The sequence below is a fragment of the Emydura macquarii genome, unplaced genomic scaffold (genome assembly GCF_026122565.2).
Source record: "Emydura macquarii macquarii isolate MOO-44397 ecotype Brisbane River unplaced genomic scaffold, CSIRO-AGI_Emac_v2 contig_3671, whole genome shotgun sequence".
NCBI classification, from domain to species: Eukaryota; Metazoa; Chordata; order Testudines; family Chelidae; genus Emydura; species Emydura macquarii.
The window spans coordinates 9,211,597-9,228,728 of NW_027133808.1; the positions used below are offsets into that span (position 1 = coordinate 9,211,597).

At 45.1% G+C, this 17,132-nt stretch overlaps 1 protein-coding gene and 1 long non-coding RNA gene across 2 annotated transcripts in view; one reads left to right on the forward strand and one right to left on the reverse strand.

Moving 5' to 3' along the window:
• Positions 1 to 17,132, forward strand: part of UGGT2 (UDP-glucose glycoprotein glucosyltransferase 2) — a 347,356-nt gene that overhangs the window by 50,876 nt on the left and 279,348 nt on the right. The window contains exon 8 of the mRNA XM_067536834.1: positions 16,070 to 16,170. Within this exon, the coding sequence (XP_067392935.1) occupies positions 16,070 to 16,170 (101 nt within the window). The remainder of the gene's footprint in view (positions 1 to 16,069; positions 16,171 to 17,132) is intronic.
• Positions 4,356 to 8,836, reverse strand: LOC137145890 (uncharacterized). Its single transcript, XR_010917783.1, has 3 exons — positions 7,761 to 8,836; positions 6,716 to 6,811; positions 4,356 to 4,664 (listed from the first exon to the last, which is right to left on the reverse strand). It is a non-coding gene; the product is annotated as an uncharacterized lncRNA (long non-coding RNA).

The following is a 17,132-nucleotide window of genomic DNA, read 5'->3' on the forward strand; positions in this document are numbered from 1 at the left end:
CTAGGAAGCAGGAAACCCTACACCAGAGCATCATACTTAGCAAAGTGGAAGCATTTCACCTTCTGGGCATCTGAGCGGAATCTTTCACCTGCTAAATTATCTATTCGAGCCATTTTGGATTATCTGCATAGAGCAGTCAAAGGGGTTCTGGTCCTCAGGCAAGGCAGAGCCATGAGCCATCTTTCGCTTGGCCTCCTGGCTCAGGCAGACAGCGGACAAATGCAGGACTTCTGGCCTAAGGTGGGTAGGCAGCTATCCCAGGTGTGGGACAGCCATGAGGAGTAGGGGGACCCTGGCCCACCCTACTCCACTGGGTCCCAACCCAGAGACCTAACAGTGGTGGATGGTTTCATCACTGGGTCAGCGGGGATCCCACCAAAACACATTAATCAATATTCTGGCCATACAACCGGAGTACTGTCTGATGTACCTGGGCTACTTTCTACCATCCTGTTGTGGTGTACCTCTATTTTGCAGGTTTCCTCTGTCTCCCTGGGGTACATGGCCAGCAGTAGTCCAAGCAGTTCCTCTGTGCCTCGGTGTAAATTAGGGAGGCAACAAAAATTGTTTGTTCTGAAAGGTAGAGAAAGCTGTTATGTTAAAGGATGGAGGTATATAGAATTAGACACGCTAGTGAACTAAAGATTGACTGTCATTTCCTAGCTCTCAGGCTTCAGATGACAGTTTTCTGGTTTGGAGAACTAGCCTGACAAGTTGCCAGATTCCATAAATGACAACCACTGTAGTAGAGGTTCCCACTTGCCTGTGTAGTGAAGCCTGCAGTTTGAACAAGGGGAGTTAGCCATACTAGTGAGGCTGTTGCTAGACTAGTGATATCAGCTTAGTAGAAATAGTAGCTCCTGCTTGGAGAACACCACTTGGATCGGAATTCTAGTAACTTCATTTGATGCACATGGACAGAAACAATAGCTTTTCTTGAGTGATTGTCCACATGTATTCCATGTCTGGTATGCATGTGCCCTATGTGCATAAAATCTGAATCTTTTGAATAGCCATGTGCCCTTTATGCCCTCTGGCAACACAGCCAAATCATAAAAGGTGGAGTGGCTGCAACTGCTCTCTATTTCCATCTGACTGCATGTAGTAGCAAGACGGAAAACTTGAAAGTGTGTGTCTCGGTACACTGTGATTAAATCCTTTTTGGTTAGATTTTGTAAGTTAGGTTTGGGTTTGTTTTTTTTTTTAAACTCATTGGAAAAAAGAAAATGGTGTGTGTGTGTGTGTGTGTGTGTGTGTGTGTGTGTGTGTGTGTGTGTGTTTAAATATATGATTATTAGTGATAGACAATGTCTTGGAATCTGTGTACTGTTTCTCGGCACCAGACCCTCATGGATATACAGGAGTCCAAGTCTCCTGGATTGAAAACCTCTCTCTCTTCTCAAGGGGGCTGTCACTATCAATGATGGACATTCTGATTGTGTTTTCTGTCTAGGAGAAGAACATATATCATGGGAGGTGCTCTATAGGCTGCTCCTTTTCAAAAAGGACCCAAAAGTCCAAGGAGTCTTGCTTGAAGCTCTTCCTCCTTGAGAGCTTTATGGGGAGTTGTCAGCCCTTGTTGACAAGAAAATTGCTCGACCGACTCAACAGCCTCTGAGAGCACCCTTGTAAACCAGCAGTTCACTTTGGGTTCTGTAGCCCAATTGGTGTCAAGGAAATCCCACTCTTCTGCCATGGAGTTGGCCAGAGCCTCTCTGACATGATCTGCCCAGTCTTCTGAAGAATGAGGTCATAAGGAGCACTTCTCCCTTGGCTATCAGAAACATATGTCTCCTGGTCTGGCCCCAAGGAGATCCAGCATGGGATGCGCGGAATGGATTATGCTGATGCATCAGCACCAAGTGGTCACTGTTAGACCCCCTACTCAGTCTCTGATTGCTGTTGACGTGTCTGGTACTGACAACCTGAGGATCAAAGCAAACGACACTGGAGACTTTGGCACTAAAGGCCCAATGCATGAGCATTCTGAAACTCTTGGTACTGACGGATTGCAGTCAGACGAGACATATTCTGTGGTACCAAAAGCTTTGAGACTAGCTATGACCACTTAATTTTCTCCACTACTGACTACATTTTCAGAACTGGAAACTACCACCTGATTCTCCATGGTACATATTCAATTGACTGTACTGGGAGGCTTAGTGGTATCTGGTCAACCTGAGTCTCTGTTGCTCTCTTCTGTAAAGAAGATTTTTGTTTCAGTAGTTTCCTCTGCACCACTAATGATTTTTGACCTTCCCGGCCCCTCCTGAACACCGGAGACATCTGCTCTACCAATGGAAGAAGCATATTACTTCTCTTCTTTGGATTTGGATGATCTGGGAGATACTGTCTGAGAGTTACCTACATCAGTCTCCAGAATCCTATGAAACAGGCTCCTGGGAGAGAGGTTTCAGATACTGTTCCCACAGGGAGAAAGATCACAGGGACACTTTTGGTTCTTCGAATAGTGTCCTTATGGGTGCTCTACTGTACAGTTGTCTGTCCCTACACTGCTGATTGGAGGACTTCGGTAGGAGTAGCAGTTGGGCCTGCATATGTGCTGTTTCTCCTCATGTTGCACCACGAGGCTAGCCAGCGCACACAGGCTAACCATCCTCAGTTCCTTTTCAGACACCCTGAATTAGAGATGGAGCTTTAGCTGTCCATTTGTAGATCATTAACTCTTTTACAGTTGCTAATTTTAAGCTTTCTTTGAAGTGTCTTTTGTTTCTTTTTTTCGTTTTACTGTTGATGTGGCTGTTGCCGGGAGGGCAGAAAAAAGAAGAAAGGACTTCGTTGTTTTGTCAACTCTGGTGGTATGTATGCCCAGCTCTCCGGGTTTCAAGAAATGCTGCTCTTGCAGTGAGGGAATCCTGGTCATGGACAAGCACTCCCAGTACATACGCTGCCTCGGTGAGGGCCACATCCAGCAAAAGTGTCCCCTCTGCCAACAACTCTGGCCGAGATCCTGCAAGGATGGAGCTTCACCAAAGCTTCATCTTCATGGAGGCAGCTCTCCAAACCCAATCTTCCAGCAGGCGTGATTCTTCTCCTTAACCTTTGACTTTGAAGGATAGTGGGCCAAAGAAATGGACCAGGGACTCCTTTCACAAGTCAAAAAAGAGTGTGGAAGTGCCCATAGTGAGCCTAGGAATAACTAAAAGCCATTGTCATCTTGCTTGGTTTCCTTGGCACAGCCAGCACTGAGACCACACTCCAGCACCTATACCACCACGACCATCAGTATCCAGTATGTGAACCCATTGGGCATGGATACAGAATTTTTGGTAGCAAGAGGTAAGGGCAAACATCCTAGGAAGGCACTTCTGGTATACAAGTCAGCATAAGTACTGCCAGCAACAATAGCCCACCCAGCACTCAAGAGACCGGTAATGATCAGGGCTCCATCTCCTCTGGCACCACCACGACACTGGGACAGTTCCACTATGCCGGTGACCCCTTGGTACTGATGTCATGGCACCAAACCTTTGCCGAGCACAGGGCATATCCCTGCAATCATGCCATGCCTCTTCACTGTCAAGTGAGGGATCGGATAGTGAGCCTGAAGACGCTTCACAGTACTCCTCCCATGCTCCATATGGGACCTACTGTTGACAGGGTCTGGGAAAGTACTCACAGATAGCACCACTGCCATCTTCTTACAGCCACCCATGGATGACACCACAGTGGCTATTCAGGGACCTTTGAGCAGCACACAGATAGCCTGCCTCATGCGCTTCAAGCATTGCTTGTCAACCTTTCAAGCATGCTTCCTTAACCACAGCATCAAGGGCCTCAGAGCCTCGAGAATCGGAGGAGCAAGAGGGAGACTCAGAGGAGGAAGGTAGTACCTAAAGCCATATCTTCCTCTTTCCCAGGTGAAGTGGTCATGTCTTCACCATTGTCCATGGCAGATGACTTTCGTCTGTTCCAGGAGCTGGCAAAAAGAGTAGTGGATACATACCACTGGAGGAGGTCAAAGACACACCACCAGCTCATTAATGTCCTCCTTGAAAATCACCCTGCCAATCAATAAAGCCATCTTAAGCCCTGCTAAAATGGTGTGGCAAACCCCAGTATTGGTAGCCCTGATGTGCAAGTGTATGGACAAAAAATATTATGTCCCACAAAATAATCAGAGTTCTTTTTCTCCCACCCACCACCCAGTTCCATCTGGGTGGATGCCATAAATTCTTATTGCCAACAATATCATTTTAGGGCAACTCCCTACGTCGGGGACTGGAAGTGCTTCAGCCTCTGGCAGGAAGGCATTTCCTCGGCCACCTTACAATTTTGTATTGCTGATTACCAGGTGCTCATGGCAAAATACGATTACACAAATTACAATAGACTGTATGACTTTATTGATAAGCTGCCAGAGTGTCCTTGGAATCCTACAAGGCCATCATTCAGGATGGATATTTGGTGGCAAAAACATCACTGCAGTTGGCCCTCAATGCTGCTGATGCAGCAGCCAGATCCATCTCCATGGCTGTGGTGATGAGGCAAATGTCATAGCTCCAACTGTTGGGATTCCCGAAGGAGGTGCAGACTACAGTGGAAGACCTCCCCTTTGAGAGCGTGGAGCCCTTTGCTGAAAAGACCAACATCTCCCTCCACACCTTGAAGGGTTCCAGGTCCACCCTCAGGTTGCTGGGAATCTACACATCGGGGCAAAAGAGACATTTTAGCCCCCAATCCCAACACAGACCTTGTTCGTCTCAATTCCCATAGCAGTACCTTTTTGAGCCATAAAGAAAAAAGGGAAAATTCTTGAAACATAAGCCATCCGGTCCAGGGTCTTGTATCAAGCCTCCTGCCCCTAAGCATCATGGTTGATGGGCAGGTCGAGCTGCTGCAAGACAACTCCCCACTACTGTCTATGACCATTCACCCATTTGGCCATCGTTTGGCAATGTTCCGCAGTGTCTGGGAATGCATAACATCAGACAAATGGGTCCTAGAGATCGTCGAATCCAGATGCTCCATCCACTTCACCTGCCTACCCCCTTCCACAACATCGTTCCCCATCACTCTTCAGGGACCATTCTCACCAGAATCTACTGTGACAGGAGATATATTGACTCCTCTAGCTAGGAGCTGTAGAACCATTCCTCAATACCTATGAGGCAAGTGGTTGTTACTTCCTAATACCAAAAAGGAAGGGAGGTTTGAGACCCATAGTGAACCTCAGAGCTCTCAATAAGTTTGTCAAAGCTTAAGAGTTCAAGATAGTCGCTTTATCGACGATCATTCCATCACTGGAACAGCGAGACTGGTTTTCTGCCCTCGACCTACAGGATGCCTACTTCCATATTTCCGTACTACCGGCTCACAGACGATTTTTCAGATTGACTCTGGGACATGTCCATTACCAATACAGAATCCTTTCTTTCAGATTCTCATTAACCCAGAGAGTATATTCCAAAGTTCCCTCAGTGGTAGATGCCCATCTAAGCTGTCAAGGGATAAAGATCTACCCTTACCTGGATGATTGTCTCCTCAGAGCCCAGTTGCTCCAGGAGGCTCATTAAGCCACCAGCACCACGATACACTTGTTTACAGAACTGGGATTTCAGATTAATACCCTGAAGTCGACCCTCATGCCAGAGAGATACCTGAAATTCATAGGGGGTGACCTGGACACTTGACAGGCCAAAGCCCAGTTTGGTAAACCCCAGCACGGGTTCCTGTCCCTGGTCTCACTCATAGACGGCTGAATGCCATCCTCAAGTACTTGCCAGACTCTGCCTCCAACTGTTGGGGCATATGGTGGCAGGCACGGCTGTGATACTGCATGCCAGACTCCACATGTGGTGCTTCCAACCATGGTTCCATTTGGTTTATAAATTGAACAGAGACACTCTGGACAAACTCCTGTCACTACCTTCCAGGATCAAAAATTCAGACTGGTGGAAGAACCCAGCCAATGTATGCAAAGAGATCCCTTTCTCGTAGAAGTCACCATCCTCGCTCCTTACCACTGATGCACCACTCATAGGGTGCCTCACTACACAAGGCAAATTGTCACCTGCTGAGCTATCTGTACACATGAATCTTCCCGAACTGAGAGCGATCAGGAATGCCTGCACCCACTCCTCCCCTCCCCCCGATAGCCGGATCATATACGAAGATTGTAACAGACAATAAAGCCTGCATGTATTACATCAACCGTTGGGGGGTGAGGAGGCAGGTCATCCTCTGATTACGAGTGGAAGATGCACCCATCAGTACTCTATGACTTGTTCACATGACGGGGAACATCGTCCACAGACCTGTTTGCCACTTACCAGCACGGGAAGTGTTCAGGCTACTGTTCTAGTGCAGGAATAGGACAGCACTCTCTGGGGGATGCTTTCTTTCTCCCCTGGGATAAAGACCTTTATGCCTTTCCCTCCTTTCCTCTACTACTGATGGTCCTGCTAAAAATAGAAAGAGACGGAGCTCATGTTATCCTGATTGATCCTACTTGGTCAAGACCAATCTGGTACCCTTATCTGATGCACCCCGGGTCATGCCCACTGATCTCCTTTCCGACCATTCTGCTACTCTTCTCTCAGGACAAAGGGCATTATACCCTACATCCCAATCTGGGGAGTCTCCATATCAAAGCATGGCTCCTGTGTGGTTCCAACACCTAGAAAGTTTGTGTTCAAAGGAAGTACAAGGGGTTCTACTACACAGTAGCAAGTTCTCCACACAAAGTACTTACCTGCAGAAATGGTCCAGATTTCAGATTTGGTGCATGTTCCAACAAATCTCTCCAACTTCAGCAACTCTTCCATATATTCCAGAGTGTGCTGTGACCCTTAAAAAATCAGAGTTATTCCTAAGCTCTCTCAAGGTCCATCAAGTAGCTATTACAGCTTTTCACCAATCCATACAGGGGTATTCGGTATTATCACACCCAACCACTAAAAGGTGTGCCTTAAGGGTATAATGAACCTCTTCTCTCAATCCGAACTCCCTACCCTCTTCATGGGATCTAAACCTTGTACTGAAAGGGAGGATTAGGCCCACCTTTGAACCTATGGCAGCCTGTTCACTAATGTACCTATCAATGAAAATGGCCTTTTTTATAGCAATTACCTCGGCTAGAAGAATAGGGGAGATAGCATTTCTGATGGAGCATCCCCCCTACATCGTGTTCTTTCCAACAAGGTTACACTCAGGCCGCATCCAGAATTCCTCCCTCAGATAATATCCCCCTTTCATATGAATCAGTCAATCCACCTTCCAGTCTTTTACCCCAAGCCTCACCAAGACAATAGGGAGGCTATACTACATATCTCAAATGTTAGGAGAAACCTAGCATTCTACCGCAATAGGATAAAGGCCTTCAAAAAGTTCCCTAGACTTTTCCTCTCTGGGGCGGAAAGTTCCAAGGGCTCAGCAATATCAGCCCAAAGACTCTCTAAGTGGGTCTCAAATTGCTTCAGACAGTGCTACCAAATTTGTGACCCTTCCAGACTTGCTCTGTACACATTCCACAAGATCTATTTCCACAGCTGTCACTTTCTTCAAAGATATCCATATCTCAGAGATCTGCAGAGTGGTTAAATGGGTGTGAGTCCACACTTCCTCAGAGCATTATGTGATCACGAGGGATTCTGCCTCTGATGCCATCGTTGGCTCCACAGTACTGTCATTGTAACTCACCCAACTCTGAAGTCCCAGCCCTCCAATAGGGATATTGGTTGGAAGTCACCTACAGTGGAGAACCTATAGGGACACTACTCGAATAAGAAGTTACTCACCTTGCGGAGGAACGATGGTTCTTTGAGGTATGTTCCGCTGTTGGCACTTTCACAGCCCACCCTCCTCCACTCTACTTCAGAGTTCTTGATTATGACTGTGTTAGAGGACGGTTAGCCCATGCACACTGCCTAGCCACTTGGTGAAGCATGAGGAGAGACAGTGCCTGTGCGGGCCCAAGAGATATTGCTTCTGAAGTTCTCCAATTAGCAGCGCAGGGACACAGACACCTACAGTGGAGCACCCATAGGGACACATGTCTTAAAGAAACATCATTACTGTGTATTCCATAGTATTCCATAAGAATAAAGAACAAAATGACTTTAGAACCTTACCCAAGGTTTTTACTTAAAGTGGTTTCTGATTTTAATCTTAATCACACCATTTGGGGAGAAGCTAAACTTCACACCCCCTCTATGTTGTCAGATCTCTGTCTTAGCACTTGTCTACACCACTGTGCATTTGGTAACTAAAAGGTTACATAATTTGTGTTAACATAGTCCTGTTTAAAGAGTTTTCGTTTGTGCCTGCAGTGTCCACTCACTGTTCCAGTACAGCATGCTAGTGCACACTGTAGTTCACACCTCTGTAGTCTGAACTGTGGGGCTGTATAAACATAGCCTTACTATCTGGACAGAACAGAGCCTTTTAGTAATTCTCCTAAATTGTTTCCAGTGTTTGTGATCTTCACTCAAAGATTGTCTAAATGGGTTTCAAATTACATTCAGACATGCTAGGCAGTGACCCACTTAGACCCTTCTTGGGCAGGTTAGGACCAGTTCCATCAGATCTCAGGGATCTCCGCTTCTTCACAGTGATGTGTCCCAGTTTCAGAGATTTTCAAAGCTGCTACCTGGAATTCAGTTTACAGCTTCATTCAGCACCATTCTTTGGTAGAGGGATCCAGATCCAGTACCTACTTCAGCAGAGCTGTCCTGCAGTCATTATTTCAGTAAACTCAAAATATTCACCTCCAGGAAAGGAGTTTATTGCGTGTGAGTCATCAGAAGAGAGATGTATGTGTGCAATCACTCAAAGAACAAAAAATGGTACTTATCCTATGGTAACTGTGGTTCTTTGAGATGTGGTATCCACATGGATTCCATGTTCCACTCTCCTTCCCCACTACTTTGGAGTTCTTGACAATCTGGATTCTGTTTTAGTGAAAGAAATGGAGAACAGTTGTGACTGCCCTGCCCTTTATGTGCTTGGCTATGTGACTCTGTTGTGGCCCTAACAGATACTGCTATTCACAAGATTCTGATCTCAGTCCATCAGGCACATGCACCCCAGAAGTGGAATACATGTGGACAGTACCTCTTGAAGACCATGACTAGTGTGGAGTAAGTAATCCTTTTTCCATCTGGGTTCTGTCAGTTGCCTTTAGATTTTGTATGTATGTGTATGGCTTTCTGCTTATGCTTAACCTTGGTATTTATGTCTATTATCATACAGAGTACAGCCAGTGTTTCATCTTCTCCTTCTCTTACCATCTTTAATTCACCTCCAGTAGGAGAGAACAGGCAGAGGAGAGCTCACAGAGATATGACAAACTGTCCTGACTCTGTAGGGGCAGCTGTGTACTAGTACTGATATACCTACTGCAGATTGAGAGCCAGTGCAATAATAATGAGAGTGGAGCTTCATATAGAGGTTAAAGCAGACAAAACGTGAGTCAGGGCTAGTATACACATAGTTTTTTACAATTGTAAATATATCATTTGAGAAACTAATATAGTTAATGTGGTGCTATTCCTTCATGTGGGCACAGGTGTATTGATATGAAGGTATTTACACTGGTATAGTTTATTTCCATAAATGTACAGGAATTTAAAAGTTTCTAAACCAATACAGCAATACAAAAACTGTGTGTAGAAAAGTCTCAGTCTTTCAACAGATTGAAATATTGTGCTGAACTGGAAGTTATCTGGGTTATGTATTTTAGTTTGTGGTTTTGAGGGACACTTTCTTATGGAGACCATGGTAGAGAACTTCAAGAAAAACTTATTTCTGGGTTTTGTGTGTGTGTGTCCGTGGTGAAAATTCAACCGCATTATAATATTAAACAATAAACTTCAGTTCATTGTAAAGCTTTTCAGGTTATTCATTAACCTACAGTTTTTGTTACTATGTTCTGTACTTTTTGTATACTGACTCTAACATGCCCATGTAATGCTTCACACTGCTACCTTATCTACACTTGCAGTGATATGTAGGGCATGTGTAGCTATATGTGGCAGTGAAAGGCTCTGGCATAGTGGCAGCAGTGTGGAAAGGCTCTGTCTGCTCCCAGGTGCTGGAGCCTTTCACTGTGGTGAGGAAAGGCTTTGGCAGGTACCAGGCAGCAAGGAAAGGCTCTGGTAGCGGGGAGCTCTGACCGTTCCTCCCTGCCTCCCCTGTTGTAATAAATGGGCCTACATATTTACCCTAATTGTAAGCTCAACTGGTAAAAAATGGGCAAAGATTCATGAATTGTCACAATGATCTGTTTATATAAAACTGTTTAAAAAAGATGCAAGGAGACAACAAAATTACTTTAAACACAAAGGGTTTACTCATCTCTCAAGGACTGTGTTAAAACTATGACTGGTAAATAAAGAGGACTGCAGCACTGGGATTGTTGCTGTTACACCGGACTTTGATACTCCATTGGAGATGTTTGAGCATCCAGAACCACAACCTGATACATATGAGATCCTGCTGTGTCTTCTCCTCCCTCCAGTGCCCCTTTCTGCTCTCCTGTATTCCTCTCCTCTCTCTCTCTCTCTCTCTCTTGCTCTGTTTTCCTTTGGATCCTGAAATCAGTTCTGTTATCCTATCTCTAGTCTCCATTCTGTGTGTGTCTGTTTTATCTAAGGCAGGAAATGGACTATTATTCTCAATTCAGAACTGAACAGTAGAACTGTCCCTTGTTCCCCCACCAACGAGCATTGTTTGACTGAATAAGAAACTTTAATCAGTATTCATTATCTCCAAAAAAGGACTTTGATAAGTTTAAATTAGTTTTGTTTGCATAAACAATCGATTTTGGTTCTAATCCTCTTTACGTCATTTTAATTATTTTCCTTTTATGTGTTTCAATCTAATCTTTAGTGTTCTTTATAGTGTATTTACCATGGTATTAAGCAGACTAAAGTTTCTGATTATCAAACCCCAGATCTTGTTTAATACTCCTTAATGTTAAACAGTGACTGAGTTACATTAATACCTTTAGCCCACATATTACATCTTCATTAATAAAACAGCCCTTGGCCAGAGTCTTTCCCCACTGCTGGAGCATTTCACTGATGCAGGGAAAGGCTCCAGCAGGGGTGCGAGGCTTCTGCAGCCTTTCCCCATGGCAGCAAAAGGTTTCAACAATGGGAAGCTTTCAGAAGCTTTCCCTGCTGCCTTCATATGGCAGTGCAGCATACCGCTCCTGTCTCTTTTCAAGTTACAAACATCTTGGAGACTTCCTTCTGATATGCAACTCATATGGTTTATTTCAGTGTTCTCTCCACTGCCTTTACAGACTCATGTGCCCCCGTATTTACAGTAAGAGAATCTTTAGCTCCCTTGGCCAAGAAGCGGGAAGATGGAAGGGCTGTTCTTCCTGGGCTCTGACTGAGAGTGAGAGAGCCTGCCTCTCCTTGCACTTCCTTCTTGGGTCTTTTCTATTTTCTGCCTAAGGGTTAATTAGCCTCTTAGCTCTCCCCATCCATCAGTTAGACACAGTTCTCCTTAGGGCATTACACTACAAAATTATATTGACTTAAATGGTTGTACAGCCACCGCAGTAATTAAAGCAGTGTTTCACGTCCACACTAAGCTCCTTCTGTTGCTAGTGTGCATCCTTAACTATGTGGGGCGCTAACAGCTGGCGCCCCAGCTGTCAGCCCTGTGTGGGGCTCACAGCTGGAGCCCCCACACTCAGGCAGTCAGCCCCGGGGCACGGGAGCTCCAGCTGTGGGCTCATCATGGGGCTGACAGCCAACAGGCAGTGTAAGTAATGCAATCTCTACACGGATACTGTGACACTCTCACTACATTGACCTACGCCTCTCGTGGAGGTGGAGTTATTAATTTGATGTAATGGGCGACTTACATCAGTGGGAACTACATTTTAGAGAAGACCTTACAGAGCTAGGTCAACGTAAGCTGTCTTACATTGACCTAACTGTAGTGTAGACTAGGCTTTAATCAGGTCTGTTCTAGATCAGCTAGTGGGAGTTGCAGTGACCAGAGTGCTGGCTCAGCTGCTGTTGCCCAGCATTCTGTCACACTCCCCACTGCCAGTCTTTCCCTGGTACCAGAGTATTTTACTGTGGTGAGAATAATCTGGCAGTGGGGAGGCATCAGAATGCTACAATGCCAAAAATAGCAGTGTAGTTGTGGGAGGTACTGCTTAGGTGTGTAGAGAGCCGTATAGGATATACACTGTAGGCTTCAGGTGTTAGGGCACTCTACTCTACTCTCCTAAGCAGTGTCTCACTGTCTACACTGCTGTTAATATCCATGCTAGTTGACATGCAGCGTCTGTATTCTACACACTGCCATAAGTGTGGACCTACCCTGCATCACATGTTGTGGACACCCTTGCATCACATTTTGATTGCCTCATTTATTACAAATCTGGTCTCTGCAGTTTGTTACCCTTTTATCCCGTCTGTGTATCTTGGCACCTTTTGCTGCCTACTATCACTTTCATCTGGGAGGCAGTTTTTTCTAGACCTACAAATATCCATTGCTCTTTGCAAAGTCAAATCCATTTCTAGTAATAATTTTTTTTGACTTAGCTGTCAATATTTCACCAATAAATTTATTCTCTAATTATTACACCTGTTAACTATTCAAATTTACATGACTTAAATTTATTAAGTAGGCCTTTAATCTAATGATTAGTGGTCTCCAGTGGTAGCTTATATAGAAAATATGTCCTGCACAAGTGACATTTTTTATTGTTAAAGTATTCTTAAAATTTCTGAATGATGTATTCTAGTAGTCTGTATTCTCCTTCATGCTTCTGCTGGAATCAGTTGTAGATTGTCAGTATTTCTGGACCTGCCACACACACATGTTTGGAGAAATCACTTTCCTGGATTTATCTTTAATGCCTCTTGCCCCCAGGAAGATTTGGAAATACTGCAACTTTCTTCTCCAATTTTCTGAAAGGTTCCCTTCTGGACCAAAGTATTCAGGTGGCTTCATTTGCACCATTATTGTTTGAGATTTAGTTTACTTCTAATATCATGTAATGAAGGATGGAATGAAATAAGAATTTTTATTTCGTGGCTTGTCATGTAACAGTGTGGCCAAGCTCTTTCTCTACCTCAGTGGGTCCAGCGTTTCCTTCTAACAGTAGCTTCACCCTTTAGTGTTCTTTCCCCCTCTAGTGATGGGGGAAGGTAATACAACCTCTCTAAGATGGCCACTTCCTGCTGCCTCCTGGTCCTGTCTCTGGTTCTCACGGGCCCTTGCCTCTTCGCTGGGGCTCTTGCCACTCAGTGAATGGCCGGTACGGGGTGGGAAGGACCCCGTCCTACCCTCAATTCCAGGCCCCAAACCAGGGACCCTACGAGTAGCAGCCTCCCTGGGTTACTTCCCCGTGTGCACCTTGACTTAATCTCCGTACCCTGCTCGGACAGGGGTCCTTCCTGACCTCCTTGCCACGGAAGGCTCTTGACGCCTGACAGCCCCAGTGGGCATGGTAGTGCCCCAACCAAATGTCCAGTTCAATCTTTCCCTTCTGGCAGGGTCTCTTTCCTTAGGCCTCCAGGCCTGGGAAAGGTCCTTTGTCCTCTTCGGGCATTGTTTTTCTTTCCCCCCAGTCTTTGTACCTGCAGGGTTCTCTTCTGCAAGTGTTCTGCTCCTTCTCCTAAACCCTCCTGACTCTTGACAGAATCTTGCCTGCTCTCACACACTGATAGCTCACCTCACTCTCACAACTCCAGCCACACCCTTTCTCTGGAGGAGAGGTTTTTAACAAGTCCTAGGCGGGGCCTTGATTGGCTCCAGGTGTGTTAATTAACCTGGAGTAACCCTTACTCAGCTACCAGGGAAAAAGGGATTTGCTGAGCCTGGGGCTGATATATTGGCCCTCCAGCACTCTCCGGTAGCCATCCATTCTGACTCTGTCACAACAGGCTACATGAATTGGAACTGGGGTCAGTATCCACTCCAGTATGTACTGTTATAATTAGTTTGGTAAAATATATCAATTTTGGGTTGCTATGATATGGAAAAGTTGAACTAATTGCTGAACAACTTTTAACGTTAGGAATTCCATTGACAGCATGAGCCACATGCTATTCTCACACTTCAAGCAAGTTTCACTGAAGTTAATGTCAGTCTCTGTCCACCTCTCTATCTGCTTTTATGTAAGGGCTTGTCTACGCAGCAGGTTACTGTGCTGCAAGCCAGAGTGTAAATCTATACACCAGTTTGCTATGTCGACAAGTCCTAAGTATTTATAATGTGATTATCATTCTTGTATTTGAATATTGCCAAAATGATAAAAAAAAAATACAATTAATATTGTGATATGCTGAGAAAGGCATGTGCATGTGTTTGGAGAGCTGAATTTGGCCCTTTCTCTTTAATTGGTGGAATTTATGAGGATGTAGGCTCAACTTGATAACATTTCTCTGTTTGGATGTACTGTGATAATTTTAAACCCCGCATCCAATAAATTCAGACATTTCAGAGAATGTTCTAGACGTCAGTGGGTAGAATCCTATTTATTTTGGTCAAAATCAGAAAAAACAAAAGGTAGAAATGAAGGCCACCACAGAGCTGCTTGCATGTGAGATGTGGGGCAGTCATACAAAACTCCTTGCAGGAAGAAAATGGGGAAACCTGGTATGGCGTGGAATACAGGAGCAGATAGGCCTTGGGATGAGGGTGAGAATGGGGAACCCTACTATACTGGGGACTAGGGGCACATAGAGCTGCCTTTGACATATGGGAGGAAGAAGGGAATTTGGGGAATACAGAGGTCCTGGAATGGAGAGGCATGGCCTCTGGTATACAGAGGGAATGGGGGGTACACAGACCCCCTGACCTAGGTGGGAAAGTGGGACCTTTGTGTAGGGGGAGAAAAAGGGAGTACATAGTGGCCCTATCATGGATAGGAAGGTTTCAGGGAGTCCCTGAAACAGGCCGATTGGAGGCTGGCACACAGAGAACTTCTGGGGAAGAACAGAGGGATGCACTAAGCCACTGGTATATGAAATAAGATCAACCTGCAGAAGTAACAAAGTGTGTGACCGTCTAATATAGAGTAAATTTTGGGAGGCGAGTGTTGTGAAAATGGTTTGACTGTGCAAAATACAACCCTTATGTAAGTCCCTGGAAGTCAGTTGAGTTTACTCATGGATGCACATGACCCGATGTTTGTATTAAGTCCTTTAAATTTATGAGCATTTTACCAGACCCTTAATACACATTTTTCCTTTCATATACAATATCATTTTGTCTATTTGTTAAATATTCTAAATTAGGTTAAAATAACACATCAACTTATTTAGGGTCTGATTCAGAGAATTACTGCATAATTGTAGTTCTTTGTGAAATCATGAATATAAGTTGTGTGTGCTTAGCATTTCAATGTGAGGCCCTTTAAATTGTGGCTGCATTCATAAATCCTAATCTCTGTTTATAGAAGTGAATTAGAAGTGTTCAATTTTTGTTTGTTACCTGAAATGTTGAAGCAAGATAAAACTTGTGGCAGATAGCCGAGTACACCCTAGTGGGCCTCACGCTTCCATTGCTTGTAGTGGGTCAGGACGTCTCCAGCCACTCCAGTTTCCCCGAGGAGGGGGTAGGGGCCCGGGCCCACCCACTCCTCCGGGTCCCAGCCCAGGGGCCCTGTGAGAAGCAGCTATGTGCTGCTGGCACCGTGTTCCCAGCTGCAAACTCTCTTCCCCTGGGCTAATTTTCCCCCTCCTTCTGGCTTCTTGAGCCTGGTACCTTCTTCCAGCCTGCTCTTCCACAGAATCTCTGAACTCCGGTCTTGTTCCTCCTCGCAATCAGTACTCCTACGCACGGCACGGCACGGCACTCCTGCTCCTCCCAGCTCATGCCCTGTCTGTTTGGGTCAGAGGGTTTTTATGGAGCACCTGGCTGGTCCCTAATTAGCCCCAGCTGCTCCTGATTGCCCCCTAACGACTCTCAGCTAAACTGCAGGGAACAGAGCCCGGAGCATTCTGAGGCTTACATATCTCCCTTCAATCACTTTTCTAGAGCCTTCTGCCTTCGCTATATCACAAACTGTAAACAGTTTTGTAAGTGATGGAAAGAGATAATTTGATTTTTTTTTAATGTTTTGATCTAGACAGTTGTATCCTGACCTTAAAGATAATCTGAAGGAGTTAAGAAAACATCTACTTGGAAGTACTAATAATTTGGAACCTCTGAAGGTCTGGGAGCTACAAGGTATATATTTGGTTTGCTGTGTTTGTTTGTTTGTTTTGTGAGTTGACAAATATTTTGTTTAATTCTTTTTTGTCATATTGTGACTATAAAAACTATAATAAAAACTACTTTTCTTCTCCAAGTGCTTGTGTATTGGACTTTAGGTTGTACATGCCCTTCAGGACCTGGAGATTTTTCCGTAGTAGTGTCCCTCTGGACCATGTCTGCACCCCTGCCACCGCAGGCTCTGCACCAGGGAAATAAAGGGGTCTGTGGTGTACCATCATTTTGGTTCCCCCTTATTGCTACTGGGAGCTTTTCGTTTCATGCTGATTTCTTAGTGTCTTTCTGTAAATAGTTTTAATATTTTATAGTTAATTAGTTATGAGAGAGTTTTTTAGGCGTTTAGTCCCCTAAGTTTTGGAACCCCCCATCCAGCGTGGAGAGTGATATCTGTACATGCGCACACACACTCCATCATCCCAAACCCAGTTCTCCTCATTTGCGGGAGACTATGCCAGTGCTTCCCAGCTTTAAAAGCTGCATCAAGTGCTACAAGCCCTTCCTTGTTACATACTATCATGATGCTTGCCTGTACTGCCTGTGGGAAACTCATGTTCCTTCCAGATGTAGTATGTGCAGGTCATTCTGGAGTAGAACCAAGCTGTTGAGTGGGTTCTGACTCCAAAGATTCCTCATGGAGGAGTTCATGAAAGCAGGAAAAAGCTCTGTCTGAGAAGACTCCTGTTCACATTGGGCTGGAGAAGGTAGGAGTGACCCCTTTCATTCCCTCTTCTGGGGCAATTCCAAGACTTCCACTCCTCCTCCCCCAGCTCCAAGTGACTTGGGACAGCAAAGCTAGGACAATCAGGGGGAAGGGAGACATAAAGTTCCCACTAGCACAACAAGAAGGGTTCCCTTCCAAGCTCTCTAAGAAGAGGCAGAAGTTCCCATGCTGTACTAGGTCATCAGGAACTTCATGT